This window comes from Doryrhamphus excisus, linkage group LG12, assembly GCF_037039965.1.
Source record: "Doryrhamphus excisus strain RoL-2023G ecotype Guam linkage group LG12, RoL_Dexc_Guam_v1.1, whole genome shotgun sequence".
NCBI classification, from domain to species: domain Eukaryota; kingdom Metazoa; phylum Chordata; class Actinopteri; order Syngnathiformes; family Syngnathidae; genus Doryrhamphus; species Doryrhamphus excisus.
Genome location: NC_136368.1, coordinates 15759280 through 15782994, shown reverse-complemented (window position 1 = coordinate 15782994; position 23715 = coordinate 15759280). Strand labels below are relative to the sequence as shown.

Genomic DNA, 23715 nt, shown 5'->3' with positions numbered 1-23715 from the left:
AAATGAAAGATGATACATGTTGAAATAGTGACAGTGGGTGTAGTGTAATATGATAACAATGTGTAGCGGGCAGTGGATTAACTATTGGTTTCTATTTATGGTGACTGCTGACTCAGATAATGGGGCCCTGCGAAATTCCCCAGACATTAACCCATTTGAAACATTGCGATCAATTCTCAAGAGGCGGGTGGACGAACAAAAACCTGCAAATTCTGACAAACTCCATGCATTGATTATGCAATAATCTGCTACCATCAATAAGGATTTGGCCCCGAAGTGAATTGACAGCATACCACTGTGAATTGAAAAAGAAGCATCAACACTGCAAATATTGACCCTGTATGTATATAAACTTAATATGAGTCCATATACTGTAGTAATATTGGACAAAAATATTAGTAAACACTGAAGCAGCAATCTTTGTAAAAACCAATACTTGTGTTATTCTCAAAACTTTTTACCATGACTGTTCAAGTAGGGTCATCTTCTCTGCAGTTATCCATACAATCTGAGCTGGGGAGTCGCCCCCTGGTGTCAAATTAACAAACTACAGGGCCAAGCAGTTGACTTTATGCGTAACTTTCCTGATTAGTTATTCCACTCATAATTCTGAGGCTAGCACATCATAGCTGTCCTGAATCGATAATCATAATCAGGCATTGGGCGTTTAATCAACCATCGCATCCATGCCACCCGCATCCCCACCCCTTCCGGCAAAAAAAATAACACATAGTGCATGCAGTATGTAATTACTGCAATTGTGGAAGTGTCCCTCACATTACTATTCCAAACACGTCCTCCCATTTGGAAGTAGGAAAAATTACAGAGTACAATTGCAAAGTGACAGACAACACCACAGTATTACAGTATTTTGGCGGGTAGATACATATGGATCCATCCATATGTCCATATTAGGATCACAGGTGAGCTGGAGCCTATCCCAGCACACACCCAAGTTTAGTAACCAGTCAATGACTTACATACTTACATTCACACCTATGGACAATTTAGTAACATGCATGTTTTTGCATGTCCACATATAGATGTTCAAACCTCAATATCCCTGAGATGCTAACCACTTGACCACCATGCAACCCCCTTTCTGATATTCATTATTTCATTTTCTACCGCTGGGTGCTGGAGCCTATCCCGGCTGTCTTCGGGCGAGAGCTGGGGTACACCCTGCAGTGGTGGCCAGCCAATCACAGGGCACATATAGACAAACAACCATTCCCTTTTTGATATAATGTGCAATAAATATTATACACTCCGTAATACATATGTATAAACAATTCTAACCATGTCAATATGTCATATTTATTTATTATACTGTAACCAGTATTAGACCTCTAAACATGCACTGATTGTACAAGGTTGAACGTACCATATCGTATCCATGCTATATTATATTTACCGGTACTCCAACCTTTACTGCTACATATGCAAATACCTGCGTTTTCATCTATTTTTGTAATTAACCTCTTGCCAGAGGTGGGAGCAAATCGTGTTTTGCAAGTCTTGTATAAGTCTCGAGTCTGTAATCTCAAGTCTTGAGTCAAGTCTCAAATTGTGATGACGTCATCAGCAAGTAATTAGCCGATGACCTCATCTAGCAACTTCTAGGGCAGCCAATCCTGTAAATAGATACTTTGGCAACAGTGCACGGTGGATTTGGAAAACAAACAAGAAAGATACTTGTGTCTGTAAGTGCTTAATAAAAGCATGACCTCGTAAGAGAAACAACAAAAGTGAGTAAAAACACCATTATTACGTTTAAAACAACACACGTTCTTCCATCACATGTTCTGACAAGCTGACTGGTATGTGACTGAGTCCGAATGATGCTTAAGTGGAATGAGTAGTAATTAAGAAACATTTACGATTTAGATCCTGTTCAGTAAAACAGGGATCCACGGCAGCGGGATTGCACCTCACTCCACTATATACACTCAGGTGTGACACAGAAGCTGACTCTGCACTGACGGTTTGACGAACCACGTGTATCCATTTGTATGTGATGAAGGCGCTTGCATCTTCTTCTGCTGTGGAACACATACATGAACAAGATGGCTGCTGTATGCTACGTCGCGGAAGAATAGTGGCATTACTGCGAGAGTCTTCATCAAATCTTTACATAAATTGCCCCAGCAACAAAGCGGAACTACGTTCCTCGTCATGGATCTCCAACCAGAACTGGATTCTCTGCACCAAGTGGTAAGTCACTGTTGCTGTAGTACACTGCTAATGGGGATGTCATACAAGTACATGTAAAAAAAAAATCCAAACTATCCCTTTAATGTGTTGGCATGCTCTCAATCTTTAAAGCTGTATGGCATTGCTAATGACTCTGTAGCTCTACATGGGTGACCCTTGTTAGTCCCGGTGTCTGGCAAAGAAATGGTACTAAATGCACCACCCACAACTGAGGTTAGGCCTTTGTGGGGGTACTAAATGCACCACCCACAACTGAGGTTAGGCCTTTGTGCTTTGTCGTTTCCTTTACCATTTAAAATCAGTGCTCTGTTTTTGCAGCTTTGAATGCACCCCCACCCAACGAAGTCCATCGGTTTGTGGTGAAAAGTAGTTGATTAAAATGTGATACGTAGGGCGTCGTTGTGGTGGGATTATTGTTATAAGATCCTCGCCTTATTGTATTTTGTGTCAGCACTCTCTAAGTAATATCTCACAAGCTATACTGTGCTGTTGACCACTCCGGTTCGATGTTTTGCAACGTGTTGCTTGTGAACGCACCCCCGGCGGATCATTTGATTGGCTGTACTGTAAGCAACGCGGTGGAGCAAAATGGGAGACGACTTGGGTGAAGAGTGGTGGAAGCATGACTCTAAATCAGGTATGGTCTTCAGTTTATTGCTTTTCTTCTTCTTCTTTTGTTCTAAGTTGGCACCGTGGGGGTGTGTCATTTGTGTGTCATTTGGAGCTGACGCTTAGTTCGTTCACGCAATCTAAGCTAGCGTTAGCCAACACTTCCTAGTTGTGTTTATAGCACTAACTTGCATCCCTGTGATGCAGTAACAAGTTAATTTACACACTACAAAATATTATATTGTATATTATATTGCATTATGTGTGCTTCTCTCTTTTTTGTTAGCAGACACGAGTATTGGGTTCTTGACCTGTGAAACACGTGTCTAAGAATCCTTAAAGTTGTACAAATATCATGTTTAGACTGTAAATTGCCTTATATACAGTTGTGCTGTTAACCTCCCAGCACATAAATTATGACCCCGAATCTTATTTACCATGTATTGTGATCAAGTAATATTACCTGTTCTTCGTCCTTCTTGGATGTAGATTACTCATCTGACCACCAGAGGGCAGGGACGCACTTGGTTTTAGATAGCCCGGAAGAGGCAACCAAGAAACAGGAAGTATTAAAGTATTAATTTAAAGGAAGTATAACGCATATTAAGGTAATGATATTTTCAAATACTGAGGCCATTAAATACTTTTGGGATTATAATCTATGTATATTTGTCATTCATTAGGTTAAAAAAAACCCGACAGGTACAGTTTAGGTTTGTTTTTGTTGTGATTTTGATAGAGAACACTTAATGCACTTTAAATAAGAATCGCAAAATCACAAAATAAATAATTGTATTTTTTACTGCCTGCTTATAAAATGTTACTTTCTTATAAGACGACATTCATTAAAGTTGCATATTTTGTCATGTCATGTCATATTATGATTATGATTACTTATTGTGTGGTGCAGCTTACAACTCTGTGTAGTTGGCTTTTTCGGTGGCGTGTGTGATTTTGATAAAAAAAACTGAATATACTATAGTATACTTCTCAGTATATAAGTCTATACTTCTCATAATAAATTATAACACAGACATATCAATATGAAATAATTGTGCAAATACAAAGTTGCTATACTAAGATTAGCTGAAACGTGTATTAAAATAAAAATTGCAGACATATTAGTGTTTAACTTGTCTCATATGCCACAAGTCAATTATATGTATGTGCCGCAAGCCACAATATAAGCTGAGGTAGCAAAAAACCTGCAAAAGCTAAATATTTTGTTTTGTGAAAGAGTGAAAGAAAGGTCAACACAGTAAGAGATAAGAGATTGTATTGTAACAGTGTTTCTTACAGGTGGTACATAAAATCTACTGTAGGTATTACTAAACATTTTTGTTGCAAAATACGGTGTTTCGTCATAGGAAATTGCATAATCACAGAGGAACGTATGCACTTAGTATTCAGTATGTTTCCAATATGACCTCATTGTATTACATGGAGGACTGTGAGGCTGGAGAGGCTGCAGGGGATATGGTAATGCTACTTGTAATCTTGCCAACACCTTTAACATGGCAGCCATTGGCCAGCACTTGAGTCCTCTGCTCGTGTCGCAGGTAGTACGGTCCGACAGGTGGCGCCATGCTATGAGGTGGGAGATAAGGGCTCCCCAGGTGGATGTGGATCTTATTGTCCTCTGTGGTGATGATGCTCGGACTCGAGTCGGGACTGCTGTTGGCGCATATGTGGTGCCAGCTGTTCTGGCGTTCAGGGGACTTGCAGAATGCAGCAGATGGGCTTCCCATGTCGGTCGGCTCCGGAGAACAAGTCCGGACGGTCAGAATCTGAATGGGTAGGTCGGGTGTCGCCGAACGGGATGAATTCGGGCTCATCATTCGAGAGATGGGCGTTCCGTTAAGCAGGGAAATGGTGCGTTCAGGACTCGAAGGTGGGCTTTTAGTATTGAGCGGGTTCTGGATGATGGTGATTCTTTGGTTGGGTGTATTCCCACCGGACGGGATGAAGGCGGTGCTGGTGTAAGAGGCGGCTGTGTCGGAGGTGGGGCTGCTGATCTCAAGGGTGGCCGTGTTGAGAATGTGATGAGGGGTCACCTTGATTTGCAGGGGCTGCCCAGGTGTGTGCGTTAGCATCATCACATCACCGTTAGCTGCTTGATGCAAATTAAGCCCATTGGTCGGGTGGCCTCTGTTTTGGCACACAATGTTGTTTAAGCTGTTCAGGTTGTTGACCAGACTTGGTCCCTGGTTGTCTGTGACTTGTACGTTGTGGTTGGGATCCTCATTGCTGCCTTTCCCGTCAAATGTTTCGTTAATTATCGACGGGAGTTGGCAGTCTGGAGGCAGGTTGTCTGTGGAATCGGTTTGCACCTCCTTGGTGGTGTGATAAAGGTTTGCATGCTCTTCATTCTCACCTACTGGTGTTAGGTTTTTCAGGCGTCGGTATCTGTCGAGCTCACTACTCAGTTCCCTCATCTCTTGGGCTAGTTCCCTGTTCCTGGCTTCTTGGTGGGTCAGCTTACCCTGGAGTACAGAATGATCTGTCTGCACTCTGCTGATGGATTCCTCTGTCCCCATCAGCTTCTGCAGTTGCTCCTTCAGGCTATTGACCTCCCTCCCTAGCAGTCTAGACTTGACCTGCTCCTTCTGAAGACGACAGAGGAGAAGATGCTCCTGGTTGACCTCCTGCTTCTCTGCCTGCTTGTATCCAGAAAGCTCCTTTTTCGCCATATCTAGTTCTTTGACAAGAGACTTGGATTTAATCTGTTCATCCTTGAATCTCTTTTCCAGAGATTCATAGTTGTCTTCTACTTTCATCAGCTCTTTCTCCATTAACTCTTTGTCCTGCAGTCTTTTCTGTAGCCTCTCTAGCTCCCATGTTAGCTGTTTGACTTTGTTTTCCTCTGTTTGGGAACGAGGGCTGGCATTGTTGGGGATGGATCCTTGCATGTACTTCTCTTCCTTTTCTCTCCTGTTCTCCAAAACCTGTAACCTTTTCCTCATTGTGGCCATTTTACTTTCCAGCTCTGCATTTCTCTGCTCCTCCGCTGTGAGTCTCTCCTGGAGCTTGTCCCTTTCATTCTCCATCCCGATTATCCTTCCGTCCATATCTACCTTGGAGCTCAGCGTCCCATCTTCCCCTTTGTTCCCCCACCCACCGAGCTTTTCTTCAGCTTGTTGCAGCCTCTCGGACATGTTCTTCCTGTCCTCCACCAAGGCCGCCGTCAGAGACCTGAGCATGACTAGGTCGCGTCTAATCGCCGCTTCACTTTTCTCTAGTTGGCTTTCACTTGACTCCAGCTCTCTCACCCTGACCTTCAGGGAGTCCACCTCACCTGACAGTAACTTGCTTGCGTCTCTCTCTCTTTCCAAACTATCCCGCAGACTACGACACTCCTGTTTGCTTTTGCCCAAAGCTTCCTCTATCCTGTCCAGTTCACTGATTCTCCCGTTGAGCCCGTCCACCTCAACTTTCAGGCTACAGCAATTTTTGGTCTCCTTCACCAGTCTACGGTCCAGATCCCGGCACTGGTCGCTCATGCGGATCAGTTCCTCATCCTTCCCTTCCATTTCCACCACCCGTCTTCTCAGTACCTCCACTTCTGAAAGTGACCCCAGTTGTCCCGGGTCTCGATCACCCGCCTCCTTAAGTTCCACCTCCTCCCTTGTGGAATTCCTCCTCTCTTCTAGAGCATCGATTCGGCGACCGACGCTCACATGCTGCTGTCGCAGCGGCTGATTTTGAGTTGCCCCTTCAGGGAGTTGAGCCGTCATGGTGCAGCCGGCTCGCTGGAACTCTATGCTGTGTTGCTCCGCTTCAGGATGCATTGAATTCAGCCGCTGCTGCCGGCGCCTCTCTTTTGCAGACCTGACCTCCTGGTCAACACTGTCGGCGATAGTGCTTAGCTTTTTAACATAACACTGGTGCTCCTTTAGTAGCTCCTCCAAACGCTGTTGCTCCTTCACAAGCAGCAGTGCGACAGCTTTCAGCTTATTGAGCTCTCCTTTAAGAAACAACACTTCCCTTTCTTTGTTTGTCTCCTTTAGCTCCCGGTATTGCCGTTCCTTTACAATCAGGAGCTTCAGTCTATGGAGAAAAGGAGCAAATGGGGGTGGGGGGTGAAGAAGATCATTAGTTATGTCCAAAGAATGTGTTTGAATGAGTTTTATAGCGGAACAGTGTATTTCATTCACCAAGGACATGAGGTAATGTTTAAACATTTTGGCCGCAGCTGATAAACACAAATGAGTTCCCTTTTGTGGTTTATTTCCAGGATAAACATTTATCTAAAGCCTAAGGAGAACTGAATCACTTGATTCTACCTACTCAAGAACACAGAACATTTTGTTCTATCCTCTCATATTCGCATTACTTTTGTGTATTGACCTGCAGGATGTGATGCATGTTAACTATGTAAAGTGTGTTAGCATTGTTGTCCATGAGGTCGCCCAGCACCGTGAATTAGGATGTTTTCACTGGAACGGCAGATGGTCCCTCGGTGGGGAGTGTTTGGTAAAGATTTTTCTCACCCTCCGATACATTAAAAGTGCACCCCGTCATCACCAAAAAAAAATTGCCTAGCTAACGCACACATGCATTCCCATTGAGTCATAAAATGACTACATTTAACAGTCTTTTGTTCATCTTTTACGGAAGATATATATTCCTCAATAATTATAACATTCAGTTATCTTCTCTCTTCTTTTTTTTAATTTTATAATAATTTTAGCCATTTTTGAGTATAATTCTGATAAAGTTAAAAAGCCCTGAATCCAGTTTCTTAAAGACTTTAAGTTATGTTGTTTATCTTTCATTCAAGCTATTTAGTTCAGAAACTTCCAAAGCCTTGAATCCAATTTCTTAGTTCCCAAACTTACTTTGCTAAGAAGGCTACTTTCCAGAGACAACTTTTTAAAAGTAGCATAAAATACCTACTATAAGTGAAATAGTCCTACCTGTCCCAGGGACCTTTGTCCTTTCCTTTTTAACAATCCTCTGAGATTTCGATGGGCCTCAACTCTTTCACCTCGCTCCCTATTCCCGGAGATCCCAGTGATGTGGACATTCCATGCGGAAAACCAAACATTATGAGAAGTGCTCTGCGCACTGACTCTTGCTTGCAGCCAGCAGCAGCCATTACATCATCGGCCAAGCCTTATATGGTCATCATCGTACTGCTGTGTGTGTGTGTGTGTGTGTGTGTGAGATATTGTTCATGTTTTGAGACCCAAGTGGGGGCCATCATTTTGTTGACAAAGAGCTCCTCACAAGGTAAATGTTTGAAGTGTAGGATGAGATTTGTTTAGGGTCTGGCATTTAGTGGTTATAGTTAGGGTTAAGTCTCCAACAAAGTGTGTAATGTGCACTGAAGTGATGGAAATATGACTGTGTGTGTGTGTTTTTTTTTACTGGAGTTGAGCCCATTCCAGATGAGCTCATTGTGCAGCCATGCCAAAGAGGCTAATGGTAAGGACAGAATGTGTTGGCATGTCCGAAGGACTGTAGTTCATCTCAGTGTGCGCTTGTGCTTGTCCTTGTGCGTGTGTTTCTCACATGTGTTTAAAAAAAAAAAAAAAAAAAAAAAGCAGCGTGTTTTTGTGTGTCGTAGCCCTTTTTGCCTGGGGGCCTGATAACCTGACTGTGAGATGACATCACTTCATCGGCCCACAATTACATCCATATGTTTCTCTCTCGCTCGCTGGCTCTCCTGAAACTACTTAATGTGTCTCTCTATCCACCATTATTTTGAGAATTCTAAAATATTTTGACCGCAGGCTTGGCTTACATCGTTGTCAGTCTTGTTTCCTATGTACATATGTAGCGTTTGAGGTCAAAATGAAAGTTTTTGTTAGGTGAGCATACTACTAATAGTAACAGGTAAACAATGTGTGGCTCCAATTTCCATTTCCACTGTCGATATTAACTCTTAAAAGATCCTTTTTTTGCTGTCCTTTTACACTTTAAACGAGTTAGTCATTTAAAACTAGTTCTGCCTGAAATATAGACCTCAAGTTTTATTTTTTTTTATTATTTCAAATCAGGGATGCGTGAAAAAAATGTTGTCCCTTTGAATTAAAGCAAGTCTGTGATTAATTCTATACGATAAAACATGACAAACTTTAATTTGGTACCTCAGTCACGTCTCTACCCCAAGTATTAAAGAGCAAATTTCATACCGAGAAATCATGCCTTTGATTCCCATTGAGTCAAGACAAAAGCTGTGATGTATCAGATTTTAACGAAATTTCATCTGCAGATGAATATTAAAGTGAATTTATATCCTACATACATTCCATCTTGTCCTGAAGTTCCAATCCCTGAGTTTGAAAGGCCGAAAGTTGTTGGACTTAACGTTCAAAGCACTTGTATGACTCGATGTGGTCCAACACTCCAAATCCAGTATAAAGAGTGGCGATGACATCACAGGCAGACTGAATTGAGTGTAGCGTCTGATGTGTCGGGTTGTATCGAGTTACTCTTTATAGGACAACAAACTCACGAACTTGTGCTCTTTTGGAGAGGACGCATCGGCTCCGTTTATTCAACTCCACATGTGCCAACCACACGGTAATCCTTGGTAACCACAACAGTCGCCTTTACATGACATCATCTGTGCGTCCCACTTACCAGGCATGACTCATCAAATTACATCAAACTGTTACATGAGTAACGTTTAACGTCTTTATCATTAAAAGTGCTAAAAAAAAAAACCATTTATTTGCCGTGCTAGAATCCAGTGCTTTATTTCCTTGTATCGATTCAGTCAATGGATTACAAACAATGTTAGATCGATATGTCATCCGGATTTGATGCGGTTGGGTCACAAGAATAGAAAATCGAAACACTGATTTAGTGGATGACTCGTTAAACCGGTAAATGTAAGGTAATGTCTGATCAATGTAACATCACTGACGCCTAGCGACTCGAATACTACTTAGCCATGTAGCGAGTCGCGACTGAATAACAAATACGAGGCTTTATATTTTGTTTTTTAACAGACTAGAACAGATACAGTCCTAGCCAATTACATTCCGCTGTATTTGAGACTAGTTCTAAATATTGCCTGCAACCATTAGTTTTGAAAATAAAAAATAAAACATCAGGACCATACAAAGCACTGAAGTCAACACATTGAAAAACGGTAAAAACACTTTGCAGAGGACTCGGAACTAGCTGAGGTCCAATGATCTCCGGTTATAGCAAGACAGTTGGGTGAATCCTCCACCAAAGTCTTAACTGTGCTTTTTCTTTCTTTCTTTGCTGCATTCTTTCAATGGGGAAAAAGTAGTACCATCTGTTTCGACACATCAGGATTGCATAGGTTTATGTTAAGAATATAGATGTGACATCAAAAATGGTATTTTCAGTGCTTTCCATTAGACATTCAGACAACTGTTTTTTGTGTGTCACATTTTAAGTTACATTAAGGAACAGAGAACAAAGTAATGTTTTAAAATTGTCCGTATTTTTGCAAATGTCACCCATTCAACACAAGCTTAAATGACTTGCAAAATGAAATTTTTCTTAAATGTTAACTATGTATGCCACATGATAAAACTGAGTGGTGTTTTTACACACTAAAGGAGTTAATGTAAAAATGCAAATGACTCACCTGTGAATGCTTTGCATTAAACCCTTCTTAGCCGATATGAACAGTAAAATGAATGTGCCCCTTAGTTGACTTCAGCCTGTGCTAGCTGTTGACATAATTGGCGAGCTGGCAACTTCAGCACATCTGAAGTAAAACCTTGCTATTATAAAGTTTTATGACTTCACAGGAATATGAGCTGTGTTCCTCAGTACAGATCCCAGTCTGGTATCATTAGAAAATAACGAGAATTCTCTGAGACTGGAGGTTAAACCTCCACATTCCTCCCTGCACACCCGCGGCTTCCACTGCAGAGGTCACAAAGTCCTAGTTCCCATCTGCATCGCTTGTCGTCAATTACAATCACAAGCCCATCCCGCAAAGACTTTTCCAAGAAAGCCTTCAAGCGTGGAGGAATATGGCCCAGTGCACAGGGACGACCGTCTTTTCGGTTGTCCTATTTTTATTCAGGGGTGTAATTTTACTAAATGTTTATTTTTGTTCAAACATCTGCCTCTTAAGGTTCCATATACTGTATCATCAAATAGTGGCCTCCAGTTGTAATAGATTCCGCGTTGCATGTACTGAAGGACACGAAATGCACGAATCTAAATCAATAAAAAATACGGCAAACTAAAATAAGATAATACACACATTGGGGTGGTCCAACTGCTATTCTACAAGGACTCTTCAGCTTCACCAGAGGGATCAAGAATTCCAAATAAGAGCTAATGTTGACATTTCATTTGTTTAGCTCTGCACTTATTTCTGCAAAAGCTCCCTCTTAAATAGAAACCTCATTCAAATAAGCGCCTGGTGCTCTCTGCAGTTGACCAAAAAGTCATTGACCATTTGTCAACTTTGAGGATAGCTGTATTACGCGCATGCAAACATGTCCTCCAAAGCATTTTTGACCACACCCCATAAGGTGCGTAGCTTCTTTTGTTGATAAACTAATCAGATTTTAATCCGATTAATCAAAAAAAAACATTTGACTGATTAATCGATTATTAAAATAATCGTAACTTGCACATCTAGTAATAATAATAATATGGTGGACTGATACCTGATGAGTTGGACTTATGTACTTATGTATAACATAGCGGCTTTGTTGCTTTTTTGATTGCACAAGTTCCTTTCAAATATGCAACACCACCACTAGTGTTTAGTAATGAAATCAAAATGGCAATTGAGCAATCAGTTAATACTCCCAGCTGTTTCAAATAGAGCTGAACTTTTGAGCTGAACTCCTTGAAGTTGTACAATTCTGAATTTTTGTCCAAAAATGTGGAACATTTTAGGACTGCTTATGTTGATACATTATACATACAGTATTGATAAATGTAATACAGAAAATCCTTGAAAAAGAAAGAAAACTTTCAATGTGAGTCTGTTTCTTTTCAAAGACTCAACAATGGAGACGAGTATCATGTCTTTTTTTTTTCCCACAGGCACCCCCATGTGCAAAACAGATGAGCTGATCTGGATGCAAACTATACACTGAATTCCAGTTATTGCATATCATCTCCTGTGCTGTACCGCAATCTCTGCTGCATGTCAAAAAATGTGCACACCGCAATGAAACAACTCGCTTGTTCCAGAGTCCCTTTTATGCACGTGTTTGTGTTTCTTACATAAATATTTGTTTGTTGAAACTCCACGCTAGATATTGCATAACAGCCCATATAATTATTTCATTTTGAGTGCAAAGGGCATATGGCAAATTTTCCTCCGAAGTAGCCATAATATGTATAAGTATTGTTAACTTATTGGCTTAGCCATATTGTACTGAGCAGCCATGACAAACCACACTTGCGGGCCTGCATTCATTCATTCATTCATTTTTTACCGCTTATCCTCATGAGGGTTGCAGGGATGCTGGAGCCTATCCCAGCTGTCTTCGGGCAAGAGGCGAGGGTACACCCTGTGATCCCAGCCAATCACAGGGCACATGTAGACAAACAACCATTCACACTCACATTCATACCTATGGACAATTTGGAGTCAACAATTAACCGAGCATGTTTTTGGAATGTGGGAGGAAACCGGAGTACCCGGAGAAAACCCACGCATGCACGGGGAGAACATGCAAACTCCTCACAGAGATGGCCGTGGGTGGAATTGAACTCAGGTCTCCTAGCTGTGTGGCCTGCACGTTAACCATGTGTTTTTAAAATGTTGGTTGCACTACTCATCAGGTGTTGTCCATGTTAACTTGCCATGTCATTGTTTACAATAAACTTGGCTGTATTTATGCTAGCTGAGCAGTTTGCTCCTTTAGTATTGGTTGTTGTTGACTAGTTCAAAATTACAATGGTGAACTATGAACTATTCATATTTATACTGTGTGAACTGAACTACAAATAGTTGATGAGAACTATGAACTTGCACAACACTGTTTGTGGATTATTTTTGGTCTTAAATTGTGGATTGCTCATAAGTGATTACACTGTTCCAGACAAATGCACACTAGTGTTCCAAAAAGCTGCAAAAGTCTCTACATAATTAGATCACACACTCCAAATAGCGTGCCAGCAGCACCAGTGACCACCTTCGTGCAAGACATAGCCATACACCCACTGACCTAGCAGTACATCCAAACCTAGCCATACCCGCAGGCCACATCTGAATATACTGGTAATTTGGAAAGGGAGCTTTCTAGCCACCATCAATTTTTATCCTATTTGACTTCAGAAGAGGCATTGGATGACTAAGGGCAATAAGGGTGCCAAAGCTACATGGTAAGTGTAATTGCATATGTGTGTGTTTGTGTTTACAAGGACAGAGCAGAACTTGGACACATTTGGCAACCAAATCCGAGCTGTGGTGGACTAAGTCCATGTATCCCTCCGTCCATTTTCTATGCCTCTTATCCTCACTAGGATAGCGGCTATGCTGCTATACCAGCTAACTTCGGCCTGGACTGGTCGGGACTAGGTCCAAGTGGACTGACTTTAAGGTGGCCTCAGTGAGCATTACAGATTACCACAGCTTTTCTAAAACTGCTCATGTTTATATCAGGGAGTCCAAAAAGAGATGATAATTATCCACCCAATATCAGCCTAAAAATCTGATACCAGGTGATATTATCGGGATCTTGAGGACCGATGTAGAACATCTACCACAAACATTGCATTTGCGGAGATTGTACGATTACAAGATCCTAAAGTTTCAAAGAATAAGGTTTGTGCATTTGCAGGTTAGCCCTGAAAGAGTTTGGAATGGCTTTGAACCTTCAGTTTCAGAGAGTTTTTTTTTTCTAACACTGGCCCACTATGACATCACAGAGTGACCTTATATGGACATGCATATCTGACCTTACAAGGCCAGGTCTTCGGGTGTATGGGAAAGCTAAATTTGTGTTTATTTTGTAAGTAACAAAAGCGGTTGTCTGTGTAGCATTATCCAGTGTGCATACAGGGAGCGGAGTGCAAATTACTCACACAGAGTCTGAAGTTGATAATGATCATTTCCCACCACAATCAGTGGGTAGTACTGCAAAAACTTGTAATGACCACATCACATGTTACCGATGTTGTAGAAAACGCTAAAATGCTAAAGCAACTTGACATTGAAAGACGTCTTGAAGACTTCGCACTGTTCAGTCTCTACTTCCAGATCGATTCAGGATGCAACTCGCATGAAGTCAGCAGCTGGCTGACCAGGTTGCACTTTACCACTGCATTGGTTCTGTTGCTGCCGTGTTGTGCAATATATTTCCAGTATTCATGTTGTCACAGAGCTCCAGTTTTACCTTCCACTTTGTCATGCACTCCAAATAATTTGGGGCGGGGGGGGGGGGCAGTGTGGGGTGCTGCACCAACCTCTCTCGGTCCTCTTCCAATAACGTTGTAATGCGGTTACTCCTATGAACGAAATCCCAGTGGCTCCTCTCTTGCTCCTCAATCCTGAGTATGGCATCACAGTGACGGTTGGATACATCCAGAAGTTGCTCCTGCATCCGTTTGAATGAGCGTTTTTGAGACTCAATGAAGTTATTCATCTGCAAAGCAATGGAGCAAAAAATTTGATATCATAAACAAAAGATTTTCTCAATTTTCTTCAAATTTTTCTAGCGCCACTGCAAATACTGTAAGTATTTCTCAAAGAAAAGTACTCTGTCAGGTGAAACAAAGCAGGAGGTGAGGTCTTAGAGTCATTACTGTATAATTGCTTCTTCTGCAGCCCGAATTACACAATGTTCAGTCAATTAGTAGTAATTAATGCGCTTTGGTCAGATGGTGCTACTTTCACCTCATTAGATTTGATGACCAGCTTCAAAATGGTGTTTGGTTTCTTATTGTTGGTACCTCAGCTGTAGCCGTTTTGGACACATCCTGCAGGTTTCCCTGTTGAGACCGCGGTGAGTCTCTGTGCAGGGCACGTAGCGCCCCCTCCAGAGCAAAGAAACCATAGTGAGCCTCCAATAGAACCGAGTCCGTCCTTTCTGATTTCAGCACTTTCATGACTTCATCTCTTGCCTGTCGTGATGAACAACAGGGACATTGAGTTTGTGAGGTTCATATCGTTCTACATTTGACTACCTTTTTAAAAAAATATCTCAAGTTTATCCAAACCTGAAGCTCTCCCTCCAGAACACTAAGTAGGAACAACATGTCATCACGGGAAAGGTCTTCTTTTGCACTGCGTCTACTCCCCCACTTGCATCGTCTTTTGTCTGGTTCATTATCCCTCCGAATGGGAATCTTGGGAGCATTCGGGATCTCAGGAATTTTTGAGTTGTGTTTCTTGGGAGCAGCTTGTTCATAGTGAACGCTGTTGCTGCCTTTAGCAACAGGATGCATTTCTAGGAAGGACAGGAGAGTTTGAATGAGAGAACAAAAGAGACATCAGGGCTATACTATGTTTAATCTATGGTTCAGTTCAAAATCAGAGGACATCTTGTCATAACAGCATTGCAGACTGTTATCAGGTTTCCTGGTAATTTCATGAAAGATATCTAAAGTTACTCATTTTCTGGCCATGACGTACGGTACTTTGTATCAAATAGCTTTCAGCTGATAACCTCCAGCCAGACAATGCAGACACTATGGTTAAATTGAATACATCTATTAGTTTGAGGCCTCGGGTTATCCAGCGGTCTTCAGCTATGAGGTCATGTTCTATTGCTGTTCCGGTTTCAAACTAACTCTAGATCGGGGCCAACCAAGTCATATGCTGTACCTCCAATCAATTCAACCATAAAATGATTGAAACTGCCTTGTAGCGGTATAGCAGTAATAGTTGGGGATGAGCGAGTACACCATTATCTGTATCTATATCTGTTCACCCATCTAAACTATCTGTATCCGTATGCCTATTCTGAGTGGGCGGGGCATATAACAGAAGTGTGAGAGGTTCAACTAGATATGGGCGGAGCATAAAGCTGGACATTATTTTAAGTCTGAAATTGTCCGAAGTTGCTATAATAATAATACAGAATAATTTTGTGTATAATGTGTCAGCCTTACTGAGTGTATTTTTCTCAAAAGCACTGCGCTCATTATTACAAGCAATTTTCCAACTGACTATATAACATATATATATCCTCACGAGGGTTGCGGGCATGCTGGAGCCTATCCCAGCTGTCTTCGGGCGAGAGGCGGGGTACACCCTGGTCTGGTCGAAACAAACAGACAAAAAACAAAACTTGCGGTTTGTTTGTTTTGTTTGTGTGGAATCAAACTAATAAAGCTTTATTGTAGACCAACTCACCCAGGTGGTTTTTAATCAGTAAAACTCTGGTTCACATTCAACAAGAAGCTTATCAACCTTAATAGGATCCAGCTAGTCAATGGTTAAATTAGGCCGTGCATAATGGTGACAACTGGAGGTCGCATGCCCACAAATGAGACTTCTTGGGTTACCGCATCACTTCCTCTTTACGTTCATGGGACCATTAAGAGAAGAGTGCGATTTTCCGTGGTTTGTTGTGACACAACTGACTTTACAAACCCAGAACAAGGTACACTATCAGTCCATTTGACACAATGGTGAGGACTTTTTACAAACCCTACCTTCTTCAAACATTGGCATTCTACTTTTACAACAAATTCAATTAATTGCATGTCAGGTCTTGATTGCATGTAGTTTTTCAAATGTTTTTGTCTGTGGTTAGTGTGTGTGTGTGTGTGTGTACAGTAGGTGGTCTGTTCATTATTGTATTTGCCAAGGTCCATAAATCACATGGTAAGCATCAAGTTAGAAAGCTAAACAATGACTGCTTGGCGATCAGTAATGTAATAAATATGCTCGACATTTTTTCGCCCTGATGTAAACTTCGTCCTGTGAGAAGTCGCCCCCAACCCCCCAACCCCACACCACCCCACACTCCCTCCCATTACATTTCTTTGACAGACAGTTGTGAAATTCTGTTTGCTATTTTGTGTGCATGGGCCTTTTCGCTCTCTCGGTGCTACAATCCACAATAATTGCATCAGTGTTCCAAGCGTGATCCATATGACTCCTGTCACTTAAGCTTGATTTAGACGATAGCAAGTACTTGTATAAATGGGAATGAGGTTTTATGCACATGGAAAGGGCTTTGGGTGATCTCCTGTGAGAAGGATGGAAGGATTGGGATGTTGTTGTGGTGGTTGCCATGACAGGAGGCTCACGTCAGCCCAATATGGCCACGTTCATACTTGTGTTTCAGTCCTGTGGTCCAGACCACACATTAAAAAATGTTTTGTAAAAGTTGATGTGCTTAGTGTTCACACTGGTTACTTTGTCATGTGACCATAGGCTGTACAGAAAAGAACATATAAGGACTTAATTGGGCAGCTTTCATCACACATTACACAACATAACTCAAATATTCCAAACCAAAATGTTGTGTGCTGTGTCGGATACTTTGGCTTTTTCCATATTCTACTCTATTTATCATCTTAGATTTGACAAAAAGCTTCTAAATCATGCTTTTTTTTAATTTTTAATTCTTGCCCGAGGAAGAGCACTCATTGTCGGACACACTTTGTCAGAGGCACTGCTAGTGCAGTGGAGCTCAGAAGCTGGACGTTGCGTTACTAATTGCAGACTTAATTACATAAAATAAACACAGTCAGGATACTGAAATTTTTACTTACAGCTTGCACTTCTGACTCTTCAACATGACTTCAGCAAAATTTTGGCGCATAGTCCAGCTTTGTATTGTCCTGCATCGCTCATGCTCACAAAACAGTCCCATATTTTTCTCTTCACTTGGTATCTGCAACTCCAACCACTTCTGCCTGATGCTCACCTCTTTAGGCAAGTTAGCAAACCTGGAAGCCATTGCTCCTTGATAAAACAGTGAAAATCTGCAGTTAATTGTGTAATTTTCAACTAAAAAATATATTATTGAGCCATTCTTTTCCCAGGTATTCATGTCACGTTAAAACAGGCATCAAATTAAATTTAGGTTTGCATCAAATACTACAAAATGTTTTACTAATCACAGTACTATTGGACTAAATAGGTCAGAAAGGAGGCTCGACATTTTCAGTGCAGTTTAAGCTTTCTCAGCAACCATTAAATTATAAGTTTGGCATTGTTCTCGGTTCATGTTCTGCTGGTTTTTTTTAAACAAGTTAATAAGTCATAAAAAAATATTTGTCATGATAACAAATGTAAAAAAAAATACAAAATTGTGGACACGGCAATGGCACAACACAGCTGCGGCAGTCCCATGCAGCCCACTACCACAGCTTCAACAAATCCTAGGGGAAACCCTGGACAACCTATGTGTAATGTGAAACCATAAGAAGTCATTTCTAACCTCAATTAGTCTGGGAATAATTGCTACTATTGGTTAAGTGTATATCTATTCCGCTTACGTTTAACGACTACACACTTCTGTAAGGTCATGACCCACGTAATTATCCCCCAATTGTAATGGTATACTGGCCGGATTTTAAACCTGAAAGCAATTTGTCTGAGGAAAAAACCCCACCCCATTTTCAGGAGCCAGTCGATTGATTGCCATTATATCCATACAGAACCATTGACCCTCCATTAAAACCAGTCACCGCTATTGACGGATGGGTAAAAAAAATAAATGACAAGGCAAAGCCATTTTCTATCTTACCCACTTCGTCCATTGCCACTCTTATTGATTTGCTCTTATCTGACACAAAGGCTTATTGGGGGTGGGGTTGTTGGAGACTGAGAGTATCAACTGTCTTGTGTCTGGGCTTCAGTTTTTCTGACCTTTTTTGTGTTTATATTTTCATTGGTTTAACTGAATGAATGAACTAGAAGTGCATGGTCCTAGACGGCTACAATGTCAATAAGCATCCTCCAGTTGTTTATGATGCTGTTATTGTAAGAGTTAGTCGATAAAACAATTGGTTTCCAATAAGGAGCTTTTAAGTAGCTTTCCAAGCATAAAAGAATATTAAGAATTTGGTCGATTCTTGAAGCAAGTGAGGATGGAATTGAGTCCACTACTTGGATACAGAGGTGCTGTTGACTAGTTGTCAAAAAGACAAGTTGGGAAATGGGTTTATGGTCACACTATGGTAAATCTGCTCAATAGAACACTGACATAGAAATGGGAGTTCAGAACATCCATCCCAATGAAAGGAATATTTGATACACAACAGTTAATCAATGAATTAATCATTAATTTCCCCCTTAATTAAATATTGTGTCAAATATCCATTCTAAATTACTAATAAAACTGTAAAAAAAAAACCACTACAGTCGCCCCATTGCCGTTCAATTCAGATTTTCAAACATATTAATTCATAAATAAGGCTTATTGATGGTTTAAATTATCTCACGATTGGTAGATTAATAACATAATAATCAAAATAACACAACAGACTACTACTCAACTTTGAATCCCTGTTAAATCTTATGTTAAACATATTTAGAAGATGGTAAACAGGTTTCCTATGCCATAAATGTCCATGTTGTTTGGTCATCTATACCAACACATATATTTATAGCATAGATTTTGAATGTAAAATAATCCATGACAATAAGGAGGTTTAGAGATGCTTTAAATGGAAATAATAATTAATAATTCTGGAAATCACTTACTTGCAGTTGTGGATGTGTTTATCTCCAAGTGGTATCCTTGACGCGTACCATAGTGTCCCCACATCACTTTCATGCCATTTCCACTCTAATGCTGTAGCCGGTGGGAGGCGGGGGGAGTTGGGGCGTTGTTAGCTTGCTCAGTCAATGGTTGAGGATGGAGGGGATGGTCTTTTCAGCTGATGATGATGATGATGATGATGATGATGATGACAGAGAGCATGTCTGGTCTAATGGCACAACATGAGGAGTCTGGCCATGACAGAATGGAAAAGAGGCGGACCCAGCCAGAAAGCTATTTCAGTGAACTACAATCTCTCGCTTATCCTTTGTTTTTTTTTAATTATGATTATTTGAGTCTCTGACAGTAATGTGGCCAGGGAAGAAAAAACATTAGTGTTGATGATAATGGATGAGATGCAACTAAGGGGGGTGAAATGATGAAATAAGAGGACAAAGACGTTGGTTTCTTGGTGTTTTATACACCCATGGGCCACAACATTAGGTACACCTGCACACAAACGCTGTGAAGAAATTGAATTTAAAGCACAACATTGGTTGACCTTCAGTTGTTGCATAGTAAATGGAATTCCCAGGGTCAAAACTCATGCATCCAAAGACGCATATATGCATATTGCATTCACACCCCCGCCGCTATAAAACCATGATGGGGACCATGGCTTGTGCCGTAATTGGCTGCAGGTAGCTGATGGCCGCACTGGGAACCCTTTGGGGGGCTGGTTTTGTGTTTTTGTGTGTAAGCAATGTGTTTTACATCAAATTGTATGCACAGGTTGTTTTTTTTAACAGTTTGGAACTGTTTTTTCCCCCATTCTCCTCTCCTAGTGTACCTCTTCTTACCCCTCATTCATCGCCCAATCATCCTGTCCTGTCACCCGTTGTCTCTGTTTCGCTTGTGCTTAAGTGATAAGAATAAAGGCTAGTTCATACAAATCAACCATTATTTTTATGTTTATTTCTATATATACTTTCTATATGCTTATTTTATGTTTTTAATATTTCTTATCCCATATATCCAGTGTTTCCTCAGTGGGGGCTCTCTGAGCTGGGGGCTGTCCTCGGTTGCGGGCTGGAGTGTCTCCTCTCGTGGGGCTTACCGACTGGGGTGGCTGGGAGCTCTGTGGCGGTGCCCCACTGCAGCGCTGCGGGTCCCCTGCCTACCTGGGGCTGTGGGCTTCTTGTGTGTGTGTGTGTCTGTGCGAGTGTGTGTGTGTGTGTGTGTGTGTGTGTGTATATGTGTCTTGTTGTTGTCTTTCTCTTTTTAAACAAGTAAAGCACTTTGTGCTCCCTTCTATGTATGAAAAGTGCTCTACAAATAAAGTTTGATTGATTGATTGATTATTAACTGTACAGGCCATTTTTAAAGTGATTTATTTCTAACTTAAAATCTGCCTTTCACAAATATAACTGATTGTTTACTGATTTAACAGATTGAATGCTTATTTTCTTATAGGTGGTTCCGAGGAGGAGGAAGAGGAAAGCAGGACAGAAGGTACAGAAAAAGGAAACGTACAAAAGGAATCAGTGAAGAGAAAGAAGCCAACAGAAAACTCTGCGGGGGCAAAGAAGAAGAAGACAAGGACACATGACCGACAGGTATTGCTGTAAAGAACTGTAAATGCTCTAATTACCGAAAATAGACATGGTGTTAATTGGCAGGGTGTGATAATTGGAGTTCATATTTTAACTTCAATAAATGAGGTCAGCCATTTCAGTTAAACACGTCATGTAGCAGATGAACACAGTCATAGATACGAGAAGTGAAATGAAGTTTATAGGATTTACAGAAAGTGTGAAGTCTAATTATTTCAACAGAAGTAGGCAGGTGCCTAAATTTGGGCACCCTTGTTGACCAAATGATGACCTTGATGGATTAGCATAGTTAACTGGCTCCAAACCAGAAAAAGAATTCAATGTTAAAAAGGGAATATTTTTGTAGTTTTGGCATAGAAATCTTTTAAATCCTTTTAAAGTGCAAATGTAATGTAATGAGTGAAAGTTAATCCCCTCCTAATTTTATTGCCAAGAATAAACAGACAGGCTAAACAATTGATGCTTTATGGTGCCTTTTTTTTTGCACTTTTTGGTTAAATGTAGTTAATCCAAATCTACCGTGTCCTATGTGTTGTCTCAGGAGCCGGAGGAGCCTGGGAAGTCGACTAAATCCTCCAAAAGGAGAAAGGTAGGCGATAAGGAGACGATGCTTTGACTCAACATGTCTACCGGCGATGACTAGAGTTTTGTCCTGACGTCCAAAAGAAGAAGAAGACAATTACAGATGTCTTAGCCTCCTCGGAGCCCAAACCAGGCTGTCCTGCAGACGTGCAGAACCTGCTCACACACTACTTTGCAGACAAGCGCTCCGTGATTGAACTGGAAGAGCTCAAACTGCACGGTGAGTCGCCATCGCTTCATATGTGTACATTAATGTACGATCATTAATAATGTACTAACTTTATTTTTAAAATATGCTGAGCAACAATAATAAAAAAAATGCGGGCCAAAAATGGCTCCGAGGCCGCACATTGGATACTCCTGCATTATACTGATCCCAAATGCCTTTCTTTTTTTCTTTCAGATTCTTGTTTCCTGTCCTGCAACGACCTGACACACAGCCTCTCCTCATATCTAAAGCAGAGTGAGTGCTGTGCAAAAGTCTTTGGACGCCACCAGCTTACCACTCATACCAGGAGTACGAGCTACCACATCTTCATGACCTCATCTTTTGTTCTTCCTTCTTTTTAAGTTTGTCCCAAATGGTCCAAAGTTCAGAAACAGCACACACAAAAGAGTTCGGTGGTCTTGCTCATCGTCTGCAGCTCCGCCATCCGAACCATCGAACTCATCAAGTACGACCGTTTTGTGTGAATGCTTTAATTGCATCAATGTTCTTTGATTGTATCTCATTCATTCTCATCCATTCTCAGGCAGCTGACGACCTTCAAGGGAGAAGCCAAGGCCGTGAAGCTGTTTGCCAAACACATCAAGGTCCCACTGAGACATCCGTTATTTCAATGTTGGTCACTGATTCTCGATTTAACTAACATGGTCCTTTTGTGTTTTTGGTGTGAAGATAGAGGAGCAGCTGAAGTTGCTGCAGAAGGGGATCACTCACATCGGAGTCGGGACCCCCGCTAGGATCAGCGCTCTTATTGACAAAGGTACGAAAGAGGATTCTCCTTTTTTAAAATAATATTTGAAATCTTTAAAATCTTTCATTTTTGTTTTCCTCAGATGGATTGGACTTGCAGGCCTTACGCTATTTGGTTCTGGACTGGAACTGGAGAGACCAGAAGCTCAGGAAGATGATAGACATTCCTGAGGTGAGCTACCGCCCCCTGCTGGCACCGAACTACACGCACTGCTTTACTATGTGAAATCAAACAAATATCTGACAGTTATTAGTAACTATATTCAGGATGGTGCCTGGGTTGTATTTCTTTCTATATGCCTTACATATTCAACTTCCTAAAAAAAAAACGTTATGGAAATATATTCATGTTTTTTCTACATTAAAGGAGAAATATATGGTCCATAACTAAGTTGGGGATTTGGGGATTTCGTAACTCAATTTTTTTGTGTCATCTGTCATATTCAACCTATATTCATTCAGCACCCTCGTATTTGCATCCTTTAATGAAAATTAGTTAAACGTGTTTAAAATTGGTAATGGTTTTATTTCATTTGAACATGCATCAGATTACAATTGAATGCATCACATAATCAGTTCACAGTTCCACATGTCCAAAAGGAGTAGGAAGAAGCAAAGCTTATTAAATCCTACCCCTCCATCTGGTACTTTTACAATCAGTAACTGTTACATTTGTTCACTTCCTGCTTTCTATAATACAGTTTAAGGTTTTTTTTTATTATTTTTTTTAATAATGCACCTCGTACCGAAGTACTGTTGATATGACCATCCAATGACATAATGGGTACCATAATAACTGTCAAGATAGTGATATATAAAGCACATCATGACTGGTTCAATTGCTCATTTCTTTTTGTATTTTTTTTTTTTTTTTTAGATCAAGTTGGATTTAATTAAGCTGCTGGAGACCGGGGTCCTCGGGCAATGCAAAGCAGATAAAGTAAAAATTGGACTATTTTAATAGCAAATTGTCAACTTGCAACATACTATTTGCCATTATTACTACCATTAATACTATTTTCAGTGCTGGGTGTTGTCCTCAATAATGTGTTGCAGTATTGCTAGGCTTGCTACTAATAAAGGTTGTCTAATAAAAAAATGTCTAAGCCACTATTTGAGGGGAAAAAGGGTGATTTAAGTGTTGTGCACC

At 40.9% G+C, this 23715-nt stretch overlaps 2 protein-coding genes across 4 annotated transcripts; one reads left to right on the top strand and one right to left on the bottom strand.

Annotated features, from left to right (window-relative positions):
- The first annotated feature begins 2661 nt into the window (after positions 1-2661).
- On the top strand, positions 2662-23646 carry cmss1 (cms1 ribosomal small subunit homolog). Of its 3 annotated transcripts, none has more exons than XM_058082073.2 (10): positions 2662-2851; positions 20868-21010; positions 21549-21596; positions 21671-21809; positions 21993-22052; positions 22161-22263; positions 22342-22402; positions 22488-22575; positions 22649-22737; positions 23443-23646. In XM_058082073.2, exons 1-10 carry the CDS (start codon positions 2803-2805, stop codon positions 23524-23526), a joined length of 864 nt encoding a protein of 287 aa, XP_057938056.2. In that variant the 5' UTR covers positions 2662-2802; the 3' UTR covers positions 23527-23646. The 3 variants fall into 3 exon arrangements, with proteins under 3 accessions (XP_057938056.2, XP_078651330.1, XP_078651329.1); XM_078795204.1 differs by having other exon boundaries at positions 2664-2851; positions 21677-21809; XM_078795203.1 differs by having other exon boundaries at positions 2669-2851; positions 21674-21809.
- LOC131135780 (filamin A-interacting protein 1-like) lies at positions 4103-7910 on the bottom strand. Its single transcript, XM_058082064.2, has 2 exons — positions 7740-7910; positions 4103-6870 (listed from the first exon to the last, which is right to left on the bottom strand). Exon 2 carries the CDS (start codon positions 6609-6611, stop codon positions 4260-4262), a length of 2352 nt encoding a protein of 783 aa, XP_057938047.2. The 5' UTR covers positions 6612-6870; positions 7740-7910; the 3' UTR covers positions 4103-4259.
- Positions 23647-23715: the final 69 nt, after the last annotated feature.